Source organism: Bos indicus, chromosome 3, assembly GCF_029378745.1.
Source record: "Bos indicus isolate NIAB-ARS_2022 breed Sahiwal x Tharparkar chromosome 3, NIAB-ARS_B.indTharparkar_mat_pri_1.0, whole genome shotgun sequence".
Lineage (NCBI taxonomy): Eukaryota > Metazoa > Chordata > Mammalia > Artiodactyla > Bovidae > Bos > Bos indicus.
The window spans coordinates 102296024-102314546 of record NC_091762.1 but is presented as its reverse complement, the minus strand read 5'-3'; the positions used below and the strand labels follow the sequence as shown (position 1 = coordinate 102314546).

The following is an 18523-nucleotide window of genomic DNA, read 5'->3' as shown; positions in this document are numbered from 1 at the left end:
TTTGGGGATGGGGATCTGGATCCCTAATCTCGGATCCTGGTGTGTTTGGGGAAGGGCGCCTGGCCCAATCTGTCTGGTCCGGACTGTCCTGGTTCCCCAAATCCCTAGAAGCGCAGGGGTTCACTAGACTTACGCGGGCTGGAAGGACAAATTTTACCCTGCCGCTGCCTCCTGGCCGGAAAAGGCAAGGAAGTAATAAACCCACCGGGCTCAAATTTCTCGGTTCTTTCACCTGCCCTGGCGTCTAAAGGTGCCCGGGGATGAAAGGTGCTTGGGGTCAGATTGATGTGCATGGTTGAGACTTGGAAACCACCTACCACGGCTGTGGGTTGGGCTTTGTTAGCCGGCACCGCCTGGAATGGGCGGGCCCGGGACTCTCTGGGGGCGGGGCTTGGGGCTAGCTGGCCCCGTTTCCCGGGTGACGGCCATGCGGAAGAGGCGGAGCTAGGGCCCCAGTCCCGCCGCCTGGCTCCCGGGGCCGCGACCTGAAACCGTGGCCTCCGAGAGTCGATCAGTAGTAGGGCAGAAGAGCGCCAGAGGCCAGCGGCTCTGGACCGAGCAACTCTAGTCGTGGGGACGGGAGGCAGAATAGAATGGGGCTTGGGAGAGGCCGGTCCGAGTGACAGGCTGGGGGCGTGGCCTGTGAGACCCGGAAGCGGGCGAGGCGTGAGTGGGCGTGCCCGGCCCTGGGCGACTAGCGGTATCCCAGTAACCCAGCGCTCGGACGGGGGGTCCCGCAGGTCCAAGCGTGCGGCCCCGAGTCTGGGGGGCGGCGGCGCGGGCGGGCCATGCCTGGGGACTCCCCGTCGCTGTGGGAACTGGTGGAAGAGCACGTTCCGCTCCCGGAGCGGCCCGAAGTGAAGAGAATTCTAGGGGAGACGACGGTGGATCTGAGCCTGGAGCTTCGGGCAGAGGTGGGGCGTAAGAAGGTGGGCCCCACGGCAGATCTGTCCCACGACTTGGATGATTTGCTCACCTTCTATGGGTCCCTATCCCTGCCCAGTAACTCTCGAGCTCTTGTCGGATCTCATTGTCCGCCTAACCCTCTCCAATTTAACTGCCCTGCGCCTCATTCCCCCAGCTCCCCTGCCTCCCTTCACTTCCCTCCGCAGTCACCGAGGTGTCCCAGCTCTCCTTGCAGGTGGTGATGTTACGATCATTGCTCCAAGAGGCTCGATCTAGCCAAGCCCCTGGATCACGCCCCACCTCTGACCTCTCCTCCCTTCTGGCACCACCGCCCCTCGTAAGAGATCTTGTGCGCCAGGAACTGCGGCAGCTGCTCCAAGGTCTCCGCCGGAAGGCCATCTGTGAGGGCAGGTTGGAGCTCCAGACCTGGGGCTGGGGCCTGTGTCCAGAACTCAGATGGGCTAGCCTGGCAACTGACAAGTGGCCAGGGTTACCTTTCCTGTGGTTCCCTGGAAGGAGCCCCTGAATTGCCTTTATGCATCTTCTGCAGGGACCAAACCCAGGCTTGGGTCCAGTATAGCCCCAGGGTCCTGCGCTTTGCCTTGGAGGAGCCCAGGCGTGATTTGCCAGAACAGGAGATGTTCCAGATGAGAGCTGGTGACCCCAGGTATAGTAATAGGAGAGGCGGGATCTGTCCTTGCTGAGCAACGGACCCCGGCCAGCTGGTAGGTCCCACCTGCGGGCATGGAGGAGCTCCTGGTCTGGGACTGACACTTCTACAGCCACCTGTGGTAGGAGTCAGCCCATGAGGGCTGCAGAGGCTCAGGAGACACGTGCCAACCCTGGGAGCTTGGTTCCATCTGGGTTTTAGAATATGAGGAACAGACTTCCAGACAGATACAAAGAGAAGCACTTTGCAGGAATAGGGTGCACTACACGCAGATATGAGTGGAAGGAAAGACTTCATCCAGTGGCCAGTTGTGCCTCAGGCTGGGACAACCAGGCTGTGAGGACTGGGGACTGAATGAGATAAATGAGCAGCAGCATGTTCATCAGTGAATGGTAGCAACTTACTTCTCACACATCCTTATGAAGGGGATGATGTCCCCTTCATAAGGGGACATCATGCTCAGAAAGGATGATCGACTTTCCCAGGCTCGTACACAGTAAAGGGTGGCAGAACCCATGTGCAATCCCAGGCTCCAGATCTCCTCCTTTTAGTACCATCTTGTATTGCCTTTGTGAAAAAGCACAAAATTGTCTAGGAGAAATGGCATTTGTGTCCTGAAGTCCTGGGGTGAAGCAGCATGGGAGAGTGAGGTTGACTTCATCTGCCAGCAGCTGTTACCGGGACCTCAGTGTCATCAAGGACCAGCTGAACATGTCCCACATTGATCAGGTTGCTGGACACCTGCGGTGAGGCCCCCAAGTGTGTGCAGTGGGGGTGGAGACAGGCAGGGTGGGACTGTGGATGGACCCTGATGTACTGGGACTACTGGGAGGAGAGGGGAGGGAACACACCTGGCTGGGAGACCCAGGAGAGTGGGGCTGAGAGGTGGAAAGGGCAGGGTGCTGATGAGGTTGCTGCCAGGAAATCAGTCAAGTACAGATGCCTACATGGGCCTTGGCCTGAGGACTCTTATCCTGGGAGGTGGGAGAAGATGACACATAGCAGAGTTTTTAAAGCAGGGGCAGGGCTGTGATGCGGGAAAGAATGGAGGCAGGAGGACCCGCAAGTCTAGTCCTATCGTGTAGAAGAGAGAATGCTGCTCCTCAGGGTGGGCCCTGGGAGGCGGGCAAGGAGAGAGGACACTCCCTGCCCAGGAAGAGGCTAGCGGGGCTGCAAGGCTGTGCTGGAACAGCATGAGGGCAGCAGAGGGAGAGGTGGGCTGTGATAGGAGGGCCCAGAGGAGGCTCCTGGGGAGGCCGGGGGTGGGGACCGCTTGGAGGGCTCTGCTGAGATACGGGTCTGCCACACTGCTTCCGGTGCTGCACTGTCCATGTCCCAGGGCCCTCCTGGAGGAAGAGTGCCGCGCACTGGAGAGGGAGATTCCCATCCTGCAGGTGAGCTGCAGTCCTGGGCCGCCCTGCCCCCAGCCCTTCTGCTGAGCGTAGACACCCCTGCCTCTCACCCAGGGCATGAGATCCACACACATGGGTCTGTGTGTGTCTGTGCCTGCAGAGGTTGTGTGAACCCTGGGTCCGTTTTTCCCTTGTGCACACTTCTTATGTGTGTGATCCCTAAGTACGTGAACCCATATTCCAGTTGAGTCCCTAAGTCCGAGGTCAGCACTTTTAGATCAACTGCTGGGTCTGCCCAGGTCTTTTGCCTTCTTCTCTTCCCCAAGTCTGGATTCAGGCCTGCCACCCCCTTGCCAAGCTCAGCTTTTCAGGGAGAGGCTGGTGTTCCTCTCAGGAGTGCCCCCATGTGGTTGGGATGAAGAGACTGCACGGGCTGGTTCCTGCGCCGCACCATGGGGATCCTGGCCTGGGCACCCTGCCCAGACCTGCCCTGCCCCTGTCGTAAGGCCAGGCACTAAGCCAGCTCTCCCTGCAGCGCTGCCTGGAAGAAGAATATATAGGGGCCGCTCGGCCCTCTAAGCCAAGCCTAGAGCCCACCCTCGCAGGTGAGGACCCTAGCAGGCCCCAGAGCACCCAGCACTCTGTGCCACTCCCACCCCCCATCTCCCCCATGCCCCCCCGCCCCCCGCTCTTGTAACACACCCTGGAAGACTGGGCGCTGTGTCTCAGGTAGAACCTCTCCTCCAGAGCTAAAGGAACAGAAGGCAGCCATGCAACAGGAGCTGCAGTCACCCCTGAGGCCTTCCTGTGTCTCCTCCAGCCACAGGTAACCCAGAGCAGACAGATAGCTGGATGGGGCAGGCTGAGAGGCAGGCCACAGCCCCCTCACAGCTAATCCCTCCCATTCAGGCCACAGCCCTTAGGGTCCTCCAGCCAGGGCCCTGGACCCCTGTCTTGCCTCCACGGGGCTGCTGGAGTTTGGGCCAGGCCTCTCCAGTGCTGCCTGCCTGCTCCTCCTCTGGAGCACTGCCCCAAACCTCGCAGCCTGGCCTCCACCTGCCGCTGGGGACGGAAGATTCAGTGCAGCCCCAGGAAAAGGCCAGCTTCTACTCCGATGTCCAGTGCAGCTCCCCAGGCCCCAACCTGAAGGGCTGCTCAGGAAGGAGGCTTCAGCTTCGGTTGGCACTTGTCCTGTCTGCTACTGCCCCCTTTCAGCTTCCAGGGCCCAGCCTACTTCAGATCTAGTCTGGGATGAGCCCTCCTCAGGATTCCACTGCTGTCTGTCTGTCTGGCCCTCACTCTACCTTCTCACCAGGTCCTGGGTGTCCAGTCCTGACTGTCACAGCCTCTGGCATTTCTCCTCCCAGGTACACCCCCCCCCGCAAAGGCCTGGCAGAAGGTCTTGTCCCAGCCCTGACTCATGTCCCCCTGGAGGACCCAGACAAAGCACAGCAGCAGCACAGAGACAGGAATAGAAATTTCATTAAAACCTATGGACTTTAAAATCCTAGTGGTGCGCGGATGGTCGGGGGTGGGAGGCACACCATTATTGCTACAGAGGATTAGAGGCGGCTCTTCCGGGGCTGTCACTGCACAGAGGGGCACGGAGGACGGACACACGGACACTCCAGGGCTTGGGGGAAGGAGTTCTGGCTCCAGAGAGGGGCTGGGGCACGTGGGCTGGGGCAATTTGGCACGTGAACAAGGGTAGCCCAGTTTGGGAAGACTGGGCTGTAGCCTGGTGGTGGTAGGAAAGCGGGTGTCATGTAGGGTCCCCTTCCCTGGGGCTCTGGGCTCAAACCTCCTGCTGAGCATCACCCCACCCCTACCCCCCAGAAACGAGTTCTTTGGGTGGGCTGTTGGGTCATGGGCCTCTGCTGGGCTGGCCCTGACAGCCAGTGCTGGAAGGAGGCGCAGAGACCTCAGAGCCGCCAAGTGAGGTGCAGGTGGGCCTGGAAGACAGATTGGGCCTGAGGCCAAGGGTGAGGGGGTGGCAACCACAGATAATACAATTTTTACAAAAATAATCACACAGACAAAAGGGCCGAGCCGCACAGCCTGACCCGTAACACTGCACAGCCCCCCGGCTCCTCACCCTGCCTCCAGGTAGGAAGATCTGAATTAGCCTGGGCGGAGGCTGGGGTCCACCCCAAGGGCAGGAACACTGGTCAGGAGGCCAAAGGCTCAGGGCAAGGGACAGGTAGGAGACCCACCCAGAACCTCAGCTCAGGGCAAAGTATGGGGGCATCAGAGGCCACGTGAAGCCCAGCAGGCCTCTGGGGACCTGGCCTGAGACCCCTCCAAAGTGCAATTGGGCCCCCCAGCAACCCCGCCATCACCCACACCCCCCAGCTGCCATCTTAGCATCCAAAGGACCTGTAAACACTAGGGACACGAGCACGAATGACCGCGCTAGCAGTGGTGGCCAAGGTGGCAGGGGCCACCCCTGGCCAGGGCATGGTGGGGGCAGGCGGGGACACCTATCCACCATCTCCCCAGTCTTTGTGTTGGGAGCACGGGGTGGGGGTGGGGCATGCCCCGCAGCAGCTGTGCTCATATCCGGGAGTCCTGCAGACGGCTGGAGCCATTACTGCCCACCATGGGAATCTGGGCCTTGTCTGGGTGCAGCGGCTGGACCTCAAGCCCGTCTTCAGGGGAGGGTGCAATGGTGGGGGCATAGCGCCCTGTTCGGTGCTCCAGGAGGGCGGGACCCCAGTCTCTGCTTGGCTTTGTTGCATTTTTCAAACGCTGCAGGAGAGGTAGGCATGGGGGAGGGACAGGCGGGCAGAGTGCATCAGAAGGGAGCCCTGGAGCGCCATCCATCCATCCACCCCCTTCTGATTCACCTGGCTGCCCCTGTCCCAACCCCTCACCTGGAGGAGGGTGTCCCCATCTGTTCTGCAGAACTGGAACAGGGCGTAGAGTGGAATGCAAATGACAGAGGACAGAGCCATGAGGAAGCCAATGGCCACGGCCCAGCTTGGATACTGGTATTGGTTGTAGGTGATTGGCTGGTACTGGATCACCGAGAAGATGAGAATGAACTGCAAAGAGTGGGGGTTGGGAGTGGGCGTGAGTCCTGCCCAGCCCCACCCCGGCCTTAGGCCTCCTATCAGCACTGCTCCCCTCCCTCTCCAGCTTCCCAGAATAGAAAGGGGCATCTCAGGGAGGGCAGGGTTGACATCAACGTTTGGGTAGTGGAAGCTGATGGCACCAGGGGTCCAGGGTATGATGGGCAGGTGGGCACTGTGGAAGGGGAGGGGTCTGGCTTCTGGATAATCCTGAAGCAGCAAGAAACTGTTCAGCTGCCATGGCCCTTGGAAGTCAGTTCTACTCAAAGATTTGCAGTGGCCCCCAACTGCCTGCTGAAGTAAGGCCGAATCCACGGCCTTTAAGGCTTCAATGGTATTTTCCATCTACTAAGTGTTTTTTGAATGTTTCCTCCAGACCTGGGAGCTCCTGGGATTGCATCAGCTCTAGGTCTTCAGTGCCCAACACAGCGCCTGGCACAATCTTATGTGCTGATCTGAACTGACTTATGCAGGGAGGTGGGAGCAATGGGGGAAAGGAAAGGGAGAAATCCTTCCAGTCTATGGCTGCAGAAACAGCAATGGACAGCCGGGGGGAGCTCCGGAGCCTAGAAACCATGTCAGGTTGGGGGTGCTCTCAGGAACCTCTGTGGAAAGAGCCGAGGGACACCAGAGATAAAGCCTAGGGTTGCAGCAACAAAAATACTACAGGAAGTGGAAAGATGGGCAGGTGGCTCATGGGCCACCCGGAGGGCCTGGGGCAGTGGGTGCTGCTTGCCAGGAGGCCTCAGCATACACCTCCCAAGCCTTCAGCTGCATCCTGGAGCTCAGGCCCCTCCAGCCTTTTTAGTGACTAAATTCTAGAACTCAAGACCTGTATCCACTCGGGGAATGCTGCACTTAGAGGAGCTTATAACAAGTTTCCTGAATGGAACTAGAGCCTGATCTAATGTGTGGACAAATTCTTTATTTGAGCTGATAAAAGGATGGAGTTTGTAAAAAAAATTTTTTTTAAAGATCTTTTTAGCACTATGAAGAAGTAAAGCCTCCAAAGAAAACTAACAGCCCAGAAGCACGCATCCACAGAGCCTGGCATCCTCACCCGAAGGTGATTCCAGCCTGGCTTTCTGAGCACAGAGAGGATGCTGCGGGCTTTGCCTCAGTTTCCTGGAGACACTGGACCCAGGCTGCCTCCTGCCTCCTGCCTTGCCTGGGCAGTGCCCTGGGTCTCCCCACAGGGCAGCAGCTTCCTGGGAGCCCTGGAGGATGAGCTCCCCCAGGGCAGGTCCTGGGCCAAAGCCGCAACCCCCGAGGGCACAGCACTCGGCCGTGGCGTCTGCCCTCCCCCGCCTCCCACCGCTTACAGGACATTTCCGCTCCTCCTGTTTCAAAGCTGGGCCAGTGGCCAGAGCTGGTGCCTGTGCCAGGCTCGGGAAGATCCCACACCCCATGTGATGGAGGCCTCAGCCCTCAGGGGCCTTTTTTTTTTCCCAGAAACATGAGCCAAAGTGGAAATCTGGTGCTGACCTCTCTGCAGCACAGAGGAGCTGGCACGATAGGGGGCACGACTCCAGACACTGCCCGGACCATCGGGCTGACCCCTCTGTCACTCAGAGATGGCCCTACCTCTTTTCTGTGGAGGGACCATTATACTAGCAAATTCCTCCCCCCAGCCCCTGACTTCTCACCCTGATCGTAAAGGACCAAATCAGGTTTGTAGTCCATAGACCACTCCTCCTCCTAAACTTGTTTCTAGTGCAGCATGGGCCCAGCACACAGGCTCCAGATCAAACCACCTGCTTCGCACGAGGGCTCTGACTCTTAGAAGCTGTATAACGTTGGGTCAACTACTTAACATCTCAGGGCCTCAGTTTCCTCATCTGTAAAGTGGGGATAATAACGAAACCATGGAGAGTTGTATCATGAGACTTAGTATATTGTTCTTGGTCATGGTGGGCTTTTTCCACCAGACCTCCCTGCTGGGGGGTCTGTCTTCCAGGTGTTGAATACTGGTGGAAACCCAGAACTCCCCCTCCCAAGCCAGCCCATTCCAGGGTGGCTTAGGAGGGTGTCCCGGATCCTGAGCTGATACCTGACTTGCACAGCCTGCTTCTGGAACATGCATTCACACCACATATCCTGAGCACTCCAAGCACCTCAGCTATAAGGGACTAGAGATACAAAAGCTCAGCGAGGCTGTCAGAGGCCCAATGCCAATGTCAGTCATGGTTCCTGAGACTCCTCTGGGGGGATGCCAGGTGGAAATACCAGGGAGAGAGGGTCGGCTCTCAGCTGCTGCCAGCCTATTTTCCCCTTCTGAAGCTGCGCACTGTCTTCTGTCAAATACAGGGCCCTGTGCTCCCTTCCTAACCCAAGGCCAGGGCTTGGGTGGTTCTGAGTCTGCACACCTGTCTGCCTCTATACAGCTTTGCTCAGACTTCCAATAACCAGAGCTGTGGGTGTGGAGCCCCCAGGGGGAGCTCTGGCCTGAAGAGCTCGTGCTCTTCCTTGGCTGGTTCCCAACAGAAAGACGCTCGCCACGGGGGCAGCAGGGGAGGGACCAGCGAGGAACTTACAAAGATGATAGCTGGTGAGACGAAGCGCCAGCAGATCTGGAAGAAGAGGGGTGGTGGGAACCCCAGCATCATCTGGATGTCCTGGAAGTAGTTCTGGTGCCCTGAAGAGAGGGAGGTCAGCAGCCCACAGGACAGCATAAGCAGGCCAAGGGATGGGACATGGAAGGCCGTGGAAGCTTGGGCACTTACCGTAAATGTACATGATGGACACACACATGATACAAGAGATGATGACCAAGGAGAAGCTGGCCGCATAGTTGTCCATCAGCAGCAGCCAGTAGATGCCTGCCTATGGGCCAGTGGGCAGCTGAGTCAGGGGTGCCTGAGGCTACGGTCCCCGTCTCTCCCCTGTCTTCCCCCCATACCCTGGCAACTCCCACCCAGCCTTTCCCTTGGTTCTTACTTGGCTGGTAAGAGGGATGCCCAGAAGGAAGCCAGCCACAGCCACGCCCAAGGTCACGTAAGTCTTTTTCTGCAGGATCCACTCATTCCCTACCTCATCCACAATGGCTGTGACCAACGTCTCTAGGAGGCAAAACTGCAGGATTCGGCCATCAGAGCAGGGGCCTACCCTTGGCCCCGCCTCCTCCCGCCCCCAGCCACAGGCCCGAGTCCCGCACCTCGTACCTGAGTGCCCAGCCCCAGCAAGATGAGCATGAAGAAGAAGAGCAGGGACCAGAGTGGGGAGATGGGCAGCAGTGTGAGGGCCTCTGGGTATGCCACGAAGGCCAGGCCCGGGCCGTGGTCTGCCACGCGGGACACATCCACACCCAGGTGATTGGCCATGAAGCCCAGGATGGAGAAGATGACGAAGCCGGCATAGACACTGGTGGCACAGTTAGTGATGCTGATGATGACACTGTCTCTAATGGGGAGGGAAGCACGTGGTCAGGACATGCAGCTTAGTTCCTCCTGCCCAATTTGGGCCAGGCCCGGAGACTTGGAGACGGGGAAAGTTCTAGGAACAAAAGCACTCCCATTCTCATCTCTGGTCTGTTCTGGGCCTCCTTAAGTGGGCTTGAGGCTCTGAGTCCTTACAGACCCCTGGGGCATCACTGTCGGCACCCCTTCTCTCTTCTGCCTAAGTGTTCTCTGTTCTGCAACGACTGGACCCAGACCCAGCACTGCCAGGATCTCCAGGCTGTGAGCGGAAGGGAGGGTCCTGGCAGGCCAGGAGGCTGCACTGGATCTGGTGGGTCTGGGGGAAGCAGGGTCAGGCTGCAGAGAGGGCAGGAGCAAGGGAGCAGCCCCAGCGCCGGCAGGGAGACTCTCACCGGTAACAGTTGTTGTGGAACTTGTTGTAGGAAGCCATGGTGACAAGGCCGCCCCACGCGCAGCCCAGCGAGTAGAAGATCTGGGAGGCGGCGTCCCCCCAGACCTGCAGGAGGAGCTGCGCTCAGAGGCTGGCGTCTCTCTGCCCCTCCCCATCCCTCCAGGTTACCTTCCACCCACAGCCCACCTTGGCCTCCAGGATCTTGTCCCACTGTGGGGTCAGGTAGTACATGATGCCCGTGAAGGCTCCTTCCAGGGTCACGCCACGGATGAACAGGATGGTCAGCACCACGTAGGGGAATGTGGCAGTAAAGTACACCACCTGGGGGTGAGAGGGGCCTCACTGGACTCCTTTGGGCTCTTCCCACCCCGCTCAACCAGCACGGGTCCTCTGGTCCCTCTTTCCATCCTACATGCTTTCATCACTCCCCCACCAACCCGCCCACTCACAAAACCCAGGCAGGGGAGGCAGGATATTTCTGGGTGGGCACAGATCCTGGAAGGAGGGGGACTTACTTTCCCTGAAGACTTGACCCCTCGGATGAGGCAGAGGAAGACGACCACCCAGGAGACACCAAGGCAGCCGAGGAGGGGCAACCGCACCTCCCCGAAGTTTCCGATGTCATCCGACAGCTTCAGCACGTAGAGCCTGGAAGGGGATACTCTGTCACTGAGGGCCAGCCCCGCCGTCCAGCAACACATTCCTAAGGCCCAGGGCCCAGCCTGGCAGCTCCCTCCTTTCTCACGGAATCCCGGCAGCTGGCTTGTCTGAGATGGGAGCCTTGGCAAGGCCCCAGCCGCAGCCTGCTCAGCCCGCTCTGCCTGCTGCCTCTCCCAGGATCCTCGAGGCCACACCCCAGGCCTGGGCTAGCTTCCTCAGCCCCTGGGGTGTGGAGGTCTCCCTGTCCCTGCTCAGACCTGTCCCAGGTCTTTCCTTTAGAAAGGCCCTCTCCTCCAGACTGGACATACCCTATCTGGTGTCACCTCCTCCAGGGAGCCTTCTGTGACCTTTTCACCCACACTAGTCCTCCAACTCTGATGAGCAGAGGGAGGCAGTGGAGTACTGAGGAAAGACGGAGGCTTCCCAGGTGGCACTAGTTGTAAAGAACCCGCCTGTCAATGCAGCAGACGTAAGAGAGATGGGTTTGATCTCAGGGTTGGGGAGATCCCCTAGAGGAGGAAATGGCAACCCATTCCAGTATTCTTGTCTGGAGAATCCCATGGACAGAGGAGCATGCAGGGCTATAGTCCCTGGAGTCACAAAGAGTTGGACATGACTAAAGCGACTTATCATACACACTGGAGCATGCAGGCCTAGACTTGAACCTGAATTCCTCTCCTGAGTGTGCATGACTCCCTCTGGAGCCCTATGCCATGTCAGCTGTGTTTCTTCAATCAACTGGACATTGATGTGCCAAGCCCTTGCTAGATGCTGGGCATATTGACCTAAATCAGGTATTGTGGGCACTTCCAGGAGTGTCTTAACCCCATGGGGAGGAGCACACTGGAAGTATTACTGGAAGAGGGGAGGCTTGAGCCAAAGTTTCAAGGATGGGGAGAAAGTGGGTGAAGAGAAATGAAAGCACACGCCAGGCTGAGGGCTTGGGTCAGGGTCAGGTCATGACCCAGCAGGACAGGGTCAGGAACCGCCTGGGCATGTCAGTAGCTCAGGAAGGCTGGAGGAGAAGGGGAGGGGAATAGAGAAGGATGAAGATAGGAAGCAACAAGATCAAGAGAAGTTGTGAAGTCAAGGCAGAGAAGTTTGGATTTTATTCTGAGAGCAATGAGAAGCTTCTGGGGGGTTTTTAGGTCTCTCAGGGCCTCTCCTTGGCTCAAAACCTTGTAGCAGTTCCCATCTCTGGCCATGGAAAAACCAGTCCATACAGTGGCTACAAAGCCCTCCATGATCCACTATCTCCTAACTGCCATCTCCCAAATCTCCTCTCCTCCTGCTCCCTCCCCGCTCACTGCTCCAGCTGCATCAGGTTCCTCGTTGTTCCTTAAATGTGCCAGGCCCACTCCCACCTCAAAGCCTTTACACGTACTCTTCCCTGTCTGGCGTGTTTTTTTCCCCAGACCTCCACATGTCCACATGGGTGTGAGATTTCTGCAGGCACATAGGGCCCCATGCTTAGAAGGGCCTTGTGCTTGCTTTAATGTCCTGCCATCACCATCTTGAAATTCTGAACACATTTGAACAAGAGTCCCCATCTTTTCATTTTGCTCTGGGCCCCACAAATTATGCAGCTGGGCTTGTCAACATGGCTCCCTCCCTCCTTGCTTCCTTCAAATCTTTACTTGGGTGTCCTCTTTGCAAAGGGGCCTATTCTGGATACCCAGATTAAAACTGTGACCCCTGCCCCAGCCTGGCACCCCTTACCCCATTCCTGGCTGTACTTTCCTCCAGAGTATGTCTCCTTCCATCGTACTGCACATTTCACTATTCCGTTTGTTATCTGCCCTCTATGAAGGCAAGGGGTTTTGTCTGTTTTGTTCACTCTCGTATCCCTCCAGTGGTTCGCAAAGTGCCTGGCAAAGAGCCATGCCCAATAAGCACTTGCTGAATGGATGAATGAATGAATGAATTAACATCATAGAAAATGGACTGGGAAGTATAAAGGGGAGTATCTGGAGGGGGACTGGCTTGGCTGCTGGAGCTGTCCAGGCTAGAACTGATGAGCAAGAGACAAAATGTTGAGCCTCAGTCTCCTCATCTTTAAAATGGGCATCATAACATCAACCTAGGATAATCTGTAGATAAATTTAGAAAAATACAGGCTCCTTTCTTGCCCCTCTTTCAGTGAGGACTTCTCAGCACAGCTCCTAGGCTGTCCTCTAATCTTAGCTATTTTTACTTTATTTTTTTCCAACTCAGTTCTCAAACCTCATGACAACATGTTTAATACTTTGTGATGGGTGGTCAGCATGGTCCCTCATGGGACAATATTGCCAGGTCTGGGATTTGTTTGGTCAGCCCACTGGACTGTCAGACTTGCAAGCACCTTGTTAGGCCTCCTCTGCCTCAAATCTTTGCCTAGGCTGCCCTTCACATTGTTACCTGCAGAGGGCGCTGTCCAACACATCCCACTCCTGCCAAACTCCTGCCTCTGTGCTGGTTCACTCAACAGGCATCAGGATGAGCAATTTTCCAGGCTCTCAGTCCATGGGGGAACCAAACACAAAGGGATGAATAGGATCCACCCCCTGCTCCCAGGAGAGGCTCCTGGACCTTTGCGGCTGTGCTTTCCAATCTTTTTCCCTTTGGGACATGCAGAAAAAAATACTTTGGGCCCATGGGGCAAATAGACAGGTCACTCAAAGCTGAAGGCTGAAGGCAGCAGGGCTGGAGATTCTGGGCTGCCCAAGCCCGACCGGACTGGCACACTATTTAGGGCACATTGTGTTGGGAGGCTCTGCCTTCCAGAATAGCCACCGGGTCTTACTGCTACAGCTGAGAGGTGATTTACTTTAAGCACCAGCATTCAAAGTAAACAACACATTCCATGCTCGAAAGACTCTCTAAAAACTTTATCTAGTTACATATGTTAAACTGGTAGTGCTTTGTATTATGTTTTTAATTGCAAGAGTTCAGCATGCAATACAAGGGCTTAAAGAGTTTGGAAGGCTAGACTTCTGAACTCTAACTTTCTTTTCATGGCACCATATTTAATGTTTTGTTTTGGTTTGGGACCATGTGCTTTTGAGACCAAACAATTAACTGAAAAACTTTTGGAACCCCACATATTTACAAGTTGGCTTTCACATAACATCTCTGGACTTATTCTGCATTATTTTTTAATTTCCCCAACCAGATGGTAAACACCATGAGAACAGGACACTCTCATCTATTTCACTGCATCTCCAGCAGTGGCTATCCCTGTGCTTACTGAGTACCCGTCACTGTTCTTAGTGATTTCTGCTACCTCTTTATAATAACAAGAATGATGTTGTAACCACTCCCACTTAATGGATGAACAGTTGAGACTAAAAGAGGTTTGGTGACCTCAGAAGGCCAAGCTGGTATGTAGCACAGCCAGGATTTGAGTGAGGTCTGTGTGGCTCTAGAGCTGGCATGAAGACACCGAGAGGGGGGTGCTGGGATCCAAGTCCCATTGGGTGCCAGGTGTCTGCTGGGGAGATGAGGGCATGGTCCTGAGCAGGTATCAGATCAGCTCTCACAGGACTGTAAGATAATGCTGTAAAGAGGTGGTGAGGGCAGGGAAGACTGGAAGCCAAAGGGTGGGCAAAAGGCAGATGTGGGCTCAGAAATCTGCCCTGGGAGCTCTTCTCCCTTTAGAGGAGTCAATCTTTCTCTTGATTTGCTTTGTTCACTTGTAGAATGGGAATATTTTATAAAACCAGCACACACTAGTAGGGTTGCCGTGGGGCTCAAATGAGATTGTGCAGCTTTCCAAAGGGTTGCTGGAAACTGTGGACCCAGAATGCCTGCAGAGTATCATCAGCCTAATTCACATTAGGCATCAGGCACAGTGGGACATGTATATCCTGACACAGCATTGAAGCCTAGCTCCTTAACATCGGGGAATCAGTCTCTGAATCTGAAAATGGGGGTGATATCATATAATATGCCTAACACATAGTTCCCTGGTGGCTCAGGGGTAAAGAACTCACCTTGCAATGCAGGAGACTTGGGTTTGATTTCTGGGTTGGGAAGATCCCCTGGAGAAGGAAATGGCAACCCACCCTAGTATTCTTGCCTAGAGAATCCCATGGACAGACGAGCCTGGAGAGCTACAGCCCATGGGGTTGCAAAAGAGTCGGACACGACTGAGCGACTAAACAGCAACAATAAGCAAATAGTAGGTGCCGAGAAATGGGGGTGCTTGCTCACCTCATCTTGCTGAAGCCAGCTTGGGCAGCCCTCTCAAAGGTCACTTCCCTAGGCTCTCCGGGAGGGGGCAGCAGGGAGCCATCCTGAAGGGAAGGAGTCCTGCCTGGAACTGGGGCTCCTTAGGGAGGCCTGGCTCCAGCCCCAGCCAAGGAGTGGAGTTCAGCAGGCCATCCTGTGCACCTCCTGACCCATGGCTAGTTTTCTTGGAGGGAAATTCCCCTCTAATTGCACTGGATAAAATCTCCTGAGCTTTGCCAAGCAGTAGCCCCATCCTGGAAGACAGTCCCTGGGGTGAGAATTTCTGGAGCATCTCTTGGCTTTGTGCTTCTGGAAGCTTCCAGAAGGTTCTCCCTCATCTAGATCAAGTTGCCCAGTCCACACCATGCCTCAAATGTAGCAGAATACCTAAGTGGGAGGAGTCTTCTACTCCCCGCTCTGTCCCTGCTCTGAGTGCAGTTCTCCGTATCTACTTGGTGCTCAGGAAATGACCCGTCCAATGACTGAATGACCAAATATGCCCAGAGGTGATTTTGCCCAAACCTCACTGGGAGGCAATGGCTCTATGGTCTCCACCATGATTCTTTTTTTTTTTTTTTTAACCCCCGACGCCGGCCCGCCTCCACCATGATTCTTGAGGACGGTGACCACATCTTACCCGTCTTTGAACATCTATAGCCCAGCACAGGGCCTTCCCAGGTGGCTCAGTGGTAAAGAATCTGCCTGCCAATGTAGGAGGTGCAGGAAACACTGGCTTAATCCCTGGGTCAGGGAGATCCCCTGGAGTAGGAAATGGCAACTCATGCCAGTATTCTTGCCTGGAAAATTCCATGGACAGAGGCACCTGGCAGGCTACAGTCCATGGGGTTGCCAAGAGCCAGACACGACTGAGCAGGTATGCAGCAGCAGCAGCCCAGGGACACTGGGCCCTGAGGCTCTGAGTGCTGGCCCTCAGAGGATGTGGACCTGCTAGGACTTCAAGTGTCACTGGGACCTCAACCGCTCAGCCCTGACTCTCCATCACAGCATGGAGAAGGCCTCGAACCCTCTGACCGGCAGGGGAGCCCTGTGCCTTTTGATGTCCTGGCCTCCTCTGTCCCAGTACTCTGTCCTACCTGCTCCTAACCCCAGCTCCAGTCTGCCACCCCCTGGCTGTGGCTCATCTGCCCACGTCTCCCAATCCTTCCATAGCTCCTTTTCTCCCTCCTCTGCCAAGTCTTGTTTTTTTTTATTATTTATTTTTTGAGCTTGTCATGCAAGGCAAATGGGATCTTAGTTCCCTGAGGAGGGACTGAACCTGTGCCCCCTGCAGTGGAGGCACTTGAAGCTTGGAGTCTTAGACACGGGACCTCGAGGGAAGTCCATGGGAAGCCTCCTTGATCACCTGCTCTTGCCCTCACCACATCCCTGCATATACCTGCACTGAGGCCCCTGCCCCTAATAGCATTAACTACCCAGCTCCCTTCTGGACTGTGACCTCCTCATGGCACGGTCTCAGGGCCGTTCATACCCCATGGGCACACAGAGCCCGGCAGAGTGGACGCCATAAATGTTTGTGGAATGAATGAACGAGGCCTGCCCACTGGCCCACAAAGCCCTCTTCCCAAGAGCTCCCCAACAGGACGTGGGGAATTTCCTCCAGGATGTCCTGCTGTGCCCTCACACCCACCCAGCTGGGACAAGATGTTCCAAACACCCCCAGCAACAGCTTCCCTTCAAGCCAGCCCCGGGACTCCATTCTCTGTCACCACAGAGCTCAGGGGTGCCAGGCTGCCCTTCCCAAACACAGCTTGATAAGGACAGCTCTGGGCTCAGGAAACTTCCACAGCTCTTCTTTGGTTCTGCAGGGTTAGTTCTACACTTCATTCTTGTAAGTCCTCCAAGAAGGCACGTACTCCCTGTAGGCTACCACATGGCTGGTGAGTTCCCCACACACCTGTTACCCTTCGTCACAACAGGTTTCCCTCAGGCTCACCCGGGACTAAGGCCCTCTGTTCGGCTCTTCTGTTCGCCAGGAAGCCACCCCTTCTATTCCCCGACTCTCCTCGGCTGACCTGCCTGACTGCCGGAGTCCTCCCTCCCTCCATGCCGCTGTGTAAGGACTCTCACAAACTCACAAAGCCTGTGCGTCAGCCTCTCCTGAACTGGAGAGGCTGCCTACAGCCCTGGCCTGCTCCATTCCGGGCACCCTCCCTAGACTGCAGACCAGTGCCCGACGGCGAAGAGGGAGGGCTGAAGACAGGCCCCCAGGGTGACCCCTAGAAGCCCAGGTCCCACCGGGGCCTCACCTCCAGTACTCCTCGCTGGGGCTTGTCCTCTTGAGGGTCTGGTTGAGCGCCTGAGAGACGTTGCCAGGCAGGGCAGGAGGCTGCGAGCCGTTGGTGATGTTGGGGTTATCCAGCACACTCATGCAGTCGGGCGTGTTCCAAGGGTTATTGCAGTAGGTCCAGGGCAGCACGGGCGTCATGGACGAGAAGAAGTAGTAGAAGGCGATGCAGATGACCACGTTGTAGTAGATGCCGATGTATGTGGACACCACCATCATGCCGTAGCCCACACCTGGGGGAGGGGAGGGGCAGGAGCAGCCTCACACACCTAGCTGAAGGACGTGAAGCTCATTTTGAAGGGCCTAAGGGGCAGGCTTTCGTGGAGGGCCACAGAAGGGGCAGGTCAAGGCCTTGGCAGGAGCGAGCTGGGGCTGGGGGTGGGGGGCAGTGAAGGGCTTTTGTGTATGCACGGGGTAGGAGGAGAGGGTGGAGGCCAAGTAAACAATGGGTCCCAGCACGTGTCCCCGGCCTTGCCTGGTGATGTGGGCCTCCGGTCAACACCCAGGTTCCATAGCGGCTGGCAGTGTTTATACAGATGGGTGAGTCAGCACGGCCCCCAGAGGCCCGTGTGTGTGTGTGTGTGTGTGTGTGTGTGTGTACCACATCCGGGCCTCACCTTTGAACATGGGGCTGATCCTCCAGACCCCCAGGCAGCCCTGACTTGCAAACTGGCCGAAGGAGAGTTCCATGAAGAAGAGTGGGATCCCACAGAAGATGAGCATGATGAAGTAGGGGAACATGAAGGCTCCTGGTGGGCAGGGAGAGGGCTGGCTCAGGGCCGGCTCTGGGGGATCCCACCCTCTTCCTGCTCAGAACCCGACAGCAGAACCTTTGCAATTGGCTGGGCTTCCAGGAGGGTGTGCCATGCCCTGGGCTGGAGCCTCAGTCTGAGGCACACTGCTCATGGCCTGTTTTTTAACTTGACAGAGGTTCCCAGGAAGTCTGCTCTGAGCTGAACCCAGGACTCAGAGCCACCATGTTTGGGTGGGAATTGATGACTTAAGCAAGCAGTTTCACACACGTTAGCTGATGCGGTCCTCAAATATCCCCAAATCATTTGGTGGGGGGTGGGGGCTGTTGAAATGCATGGGGTATAAAACTGAGACTTGGGAGGCTGGGTTGCTTTCCTCTCTACCTTTTCTCCCCTTGAGGGATCAGGCTGCTGAGGTCAGGGGGTAAACTGTACCTAAGCCAGGGATGGGGGCAAAGGAGATTAGAGCCAGAGGCCAGCCTGTCTGGAGTGGGGTCTGTGCTGGAAGCGGGTGGCTGGGCCCTGGTGGCTGGGCTCTATCCATGTGGGTGGTCCCTGCCCTGTGCCCACTGGGTACCTCCCCCGTTGCGATAGCAGAGGTATGGGAAGCGCCAGACATTGCCCAGGCCCACGGCATAGCCCACGCTCGTCAGTACAAACTCGATCTGGTTGCCCCAGTTGCCCCGTTTGAGGTTCTGGTCCTTCTTGGTGGCCTCGCTGGGCACAGCACCATTCTGTGGGGACAGGAGAAAAGCTACCATCAGCAAGGCATTGGCATGAGGTACCTGACC

The 18523-nt window shown here is 56.5% G+C and overlaps 2 protein-coding genes across 11 annotated transcripts in view; one reads left to right on the top strand and one right to left on the bottom strand.

The window, feature by feature from the left end:
• Positions 1-127: 127 nt before the first annotated feature.
• Positions 128-5972, top strand: CCDC24 (coiled-coil domain containing 24). 6 transcript variants are annotated; one of them, XM_019957633.2, is made up of 9 exons: positions 128-929; positions 1142-1317; positions 1457-1573; positions 2245-2322; positions 2916-2970; positions 3464-3533; positions 3676-3754; positions 3838-4106; positions 4296-5972. In XM_019957633.2, exons 1-8 carry the CDS (start codon positions 789-791, stop codon positions 4073-4075), a joined length of 954 nt encoding a protein of 317 aa, XP_019813192.1. In that variant the 5' UTR covers positions 128-788; the 3' UTR covers positions 4076-4106; positions 4296-5972. The 6 variants fall into 6 exon arrangements, with proteins under 6 accessions (XP_019813192.1, XP_070642790.1, XP_019813194.1 ...); XM_070786689.1 differs by having other exon boundaries at positions 128-914; positions 2248-2322; positions 3838-4302; XM_019957635.2 differs by having other exon boundaries at positions 128-914; positions 3838-4302.
• Positions 4393-18523, bottom strand: part of SLC6A9 (solute carrier family 6 member 9) — a 31619-nt gene continuing 17488 nt past the window's right edge. For 3 of the 5 annotated variants that reach the window (XM_019957629.2, XM_070786681.1, XM_070786680.1), the window contains 12 exons: positions 18310-18466; positions 17598-17729; positions 16943-17213; positions 10322-10454; positions 9993-10127; positions 9808-9911; positions 9161-9398; positions 8937-9071; positions 8723-8822; positions 8534-8634; positions 5802-5972; positions 4393-5676 (listed from right to left, as the gene is read on the bottom strand). In XM_019957629.2, coding sequence (XP_019813188.2) covers positions 5482-5676; positions 5802-5972; positions 8534-8634; positions 8723-8822; positions 8937-9071; positions 9161-9398; positions 9808-9911; positions 9993-10127; positions 10322-10454; positions 16943-17213; positions 17598-17729; positions 18310-18466 — 1872 coding nt within the window. In that variant the 3' untranslated portion in view covers positions 4393-5481. The remainder of the gene's footprint in view (positions 5677-5801; positions 5973-8533; positions 8635-8722; positions 8823-8936; positions 9072-9160; positions 9399-9807; positions 9912-9992; positions 10128-10321; positions 10455-16942; positions 17214-17597; positions 17730-18309; positions 18467-18523) is intronic. The other 2 variants (XM_019957631.2, XM_070786682.1) reach the window with 1 other exon arrangement.

Bases quoted from the DNA above. Each gene is read 5' to 3' on its own strand.
- CCDC24 (XM_019957633.2), top strand. From the start codon at position 789: ATGCCTGGGGACTCCCCGTCGCTGTGGGAACTGGTGGAAGAGCACGTT. The intron at 930-1,141 runs GTGGGCCCCACG...CTCTCCTTGCAG, and splicing joins CAGAGGTGGGGCGTAAGAAG to GTGGTGATGTTACGATCATT. The intron at 1,318-1,456 runs GTTGGAGCTCCA...CATCTTCTGCAG, and splicing joins AAGGCCATCTGTGAGGGCAG to GGACCAAACCCAGGCTTGGG.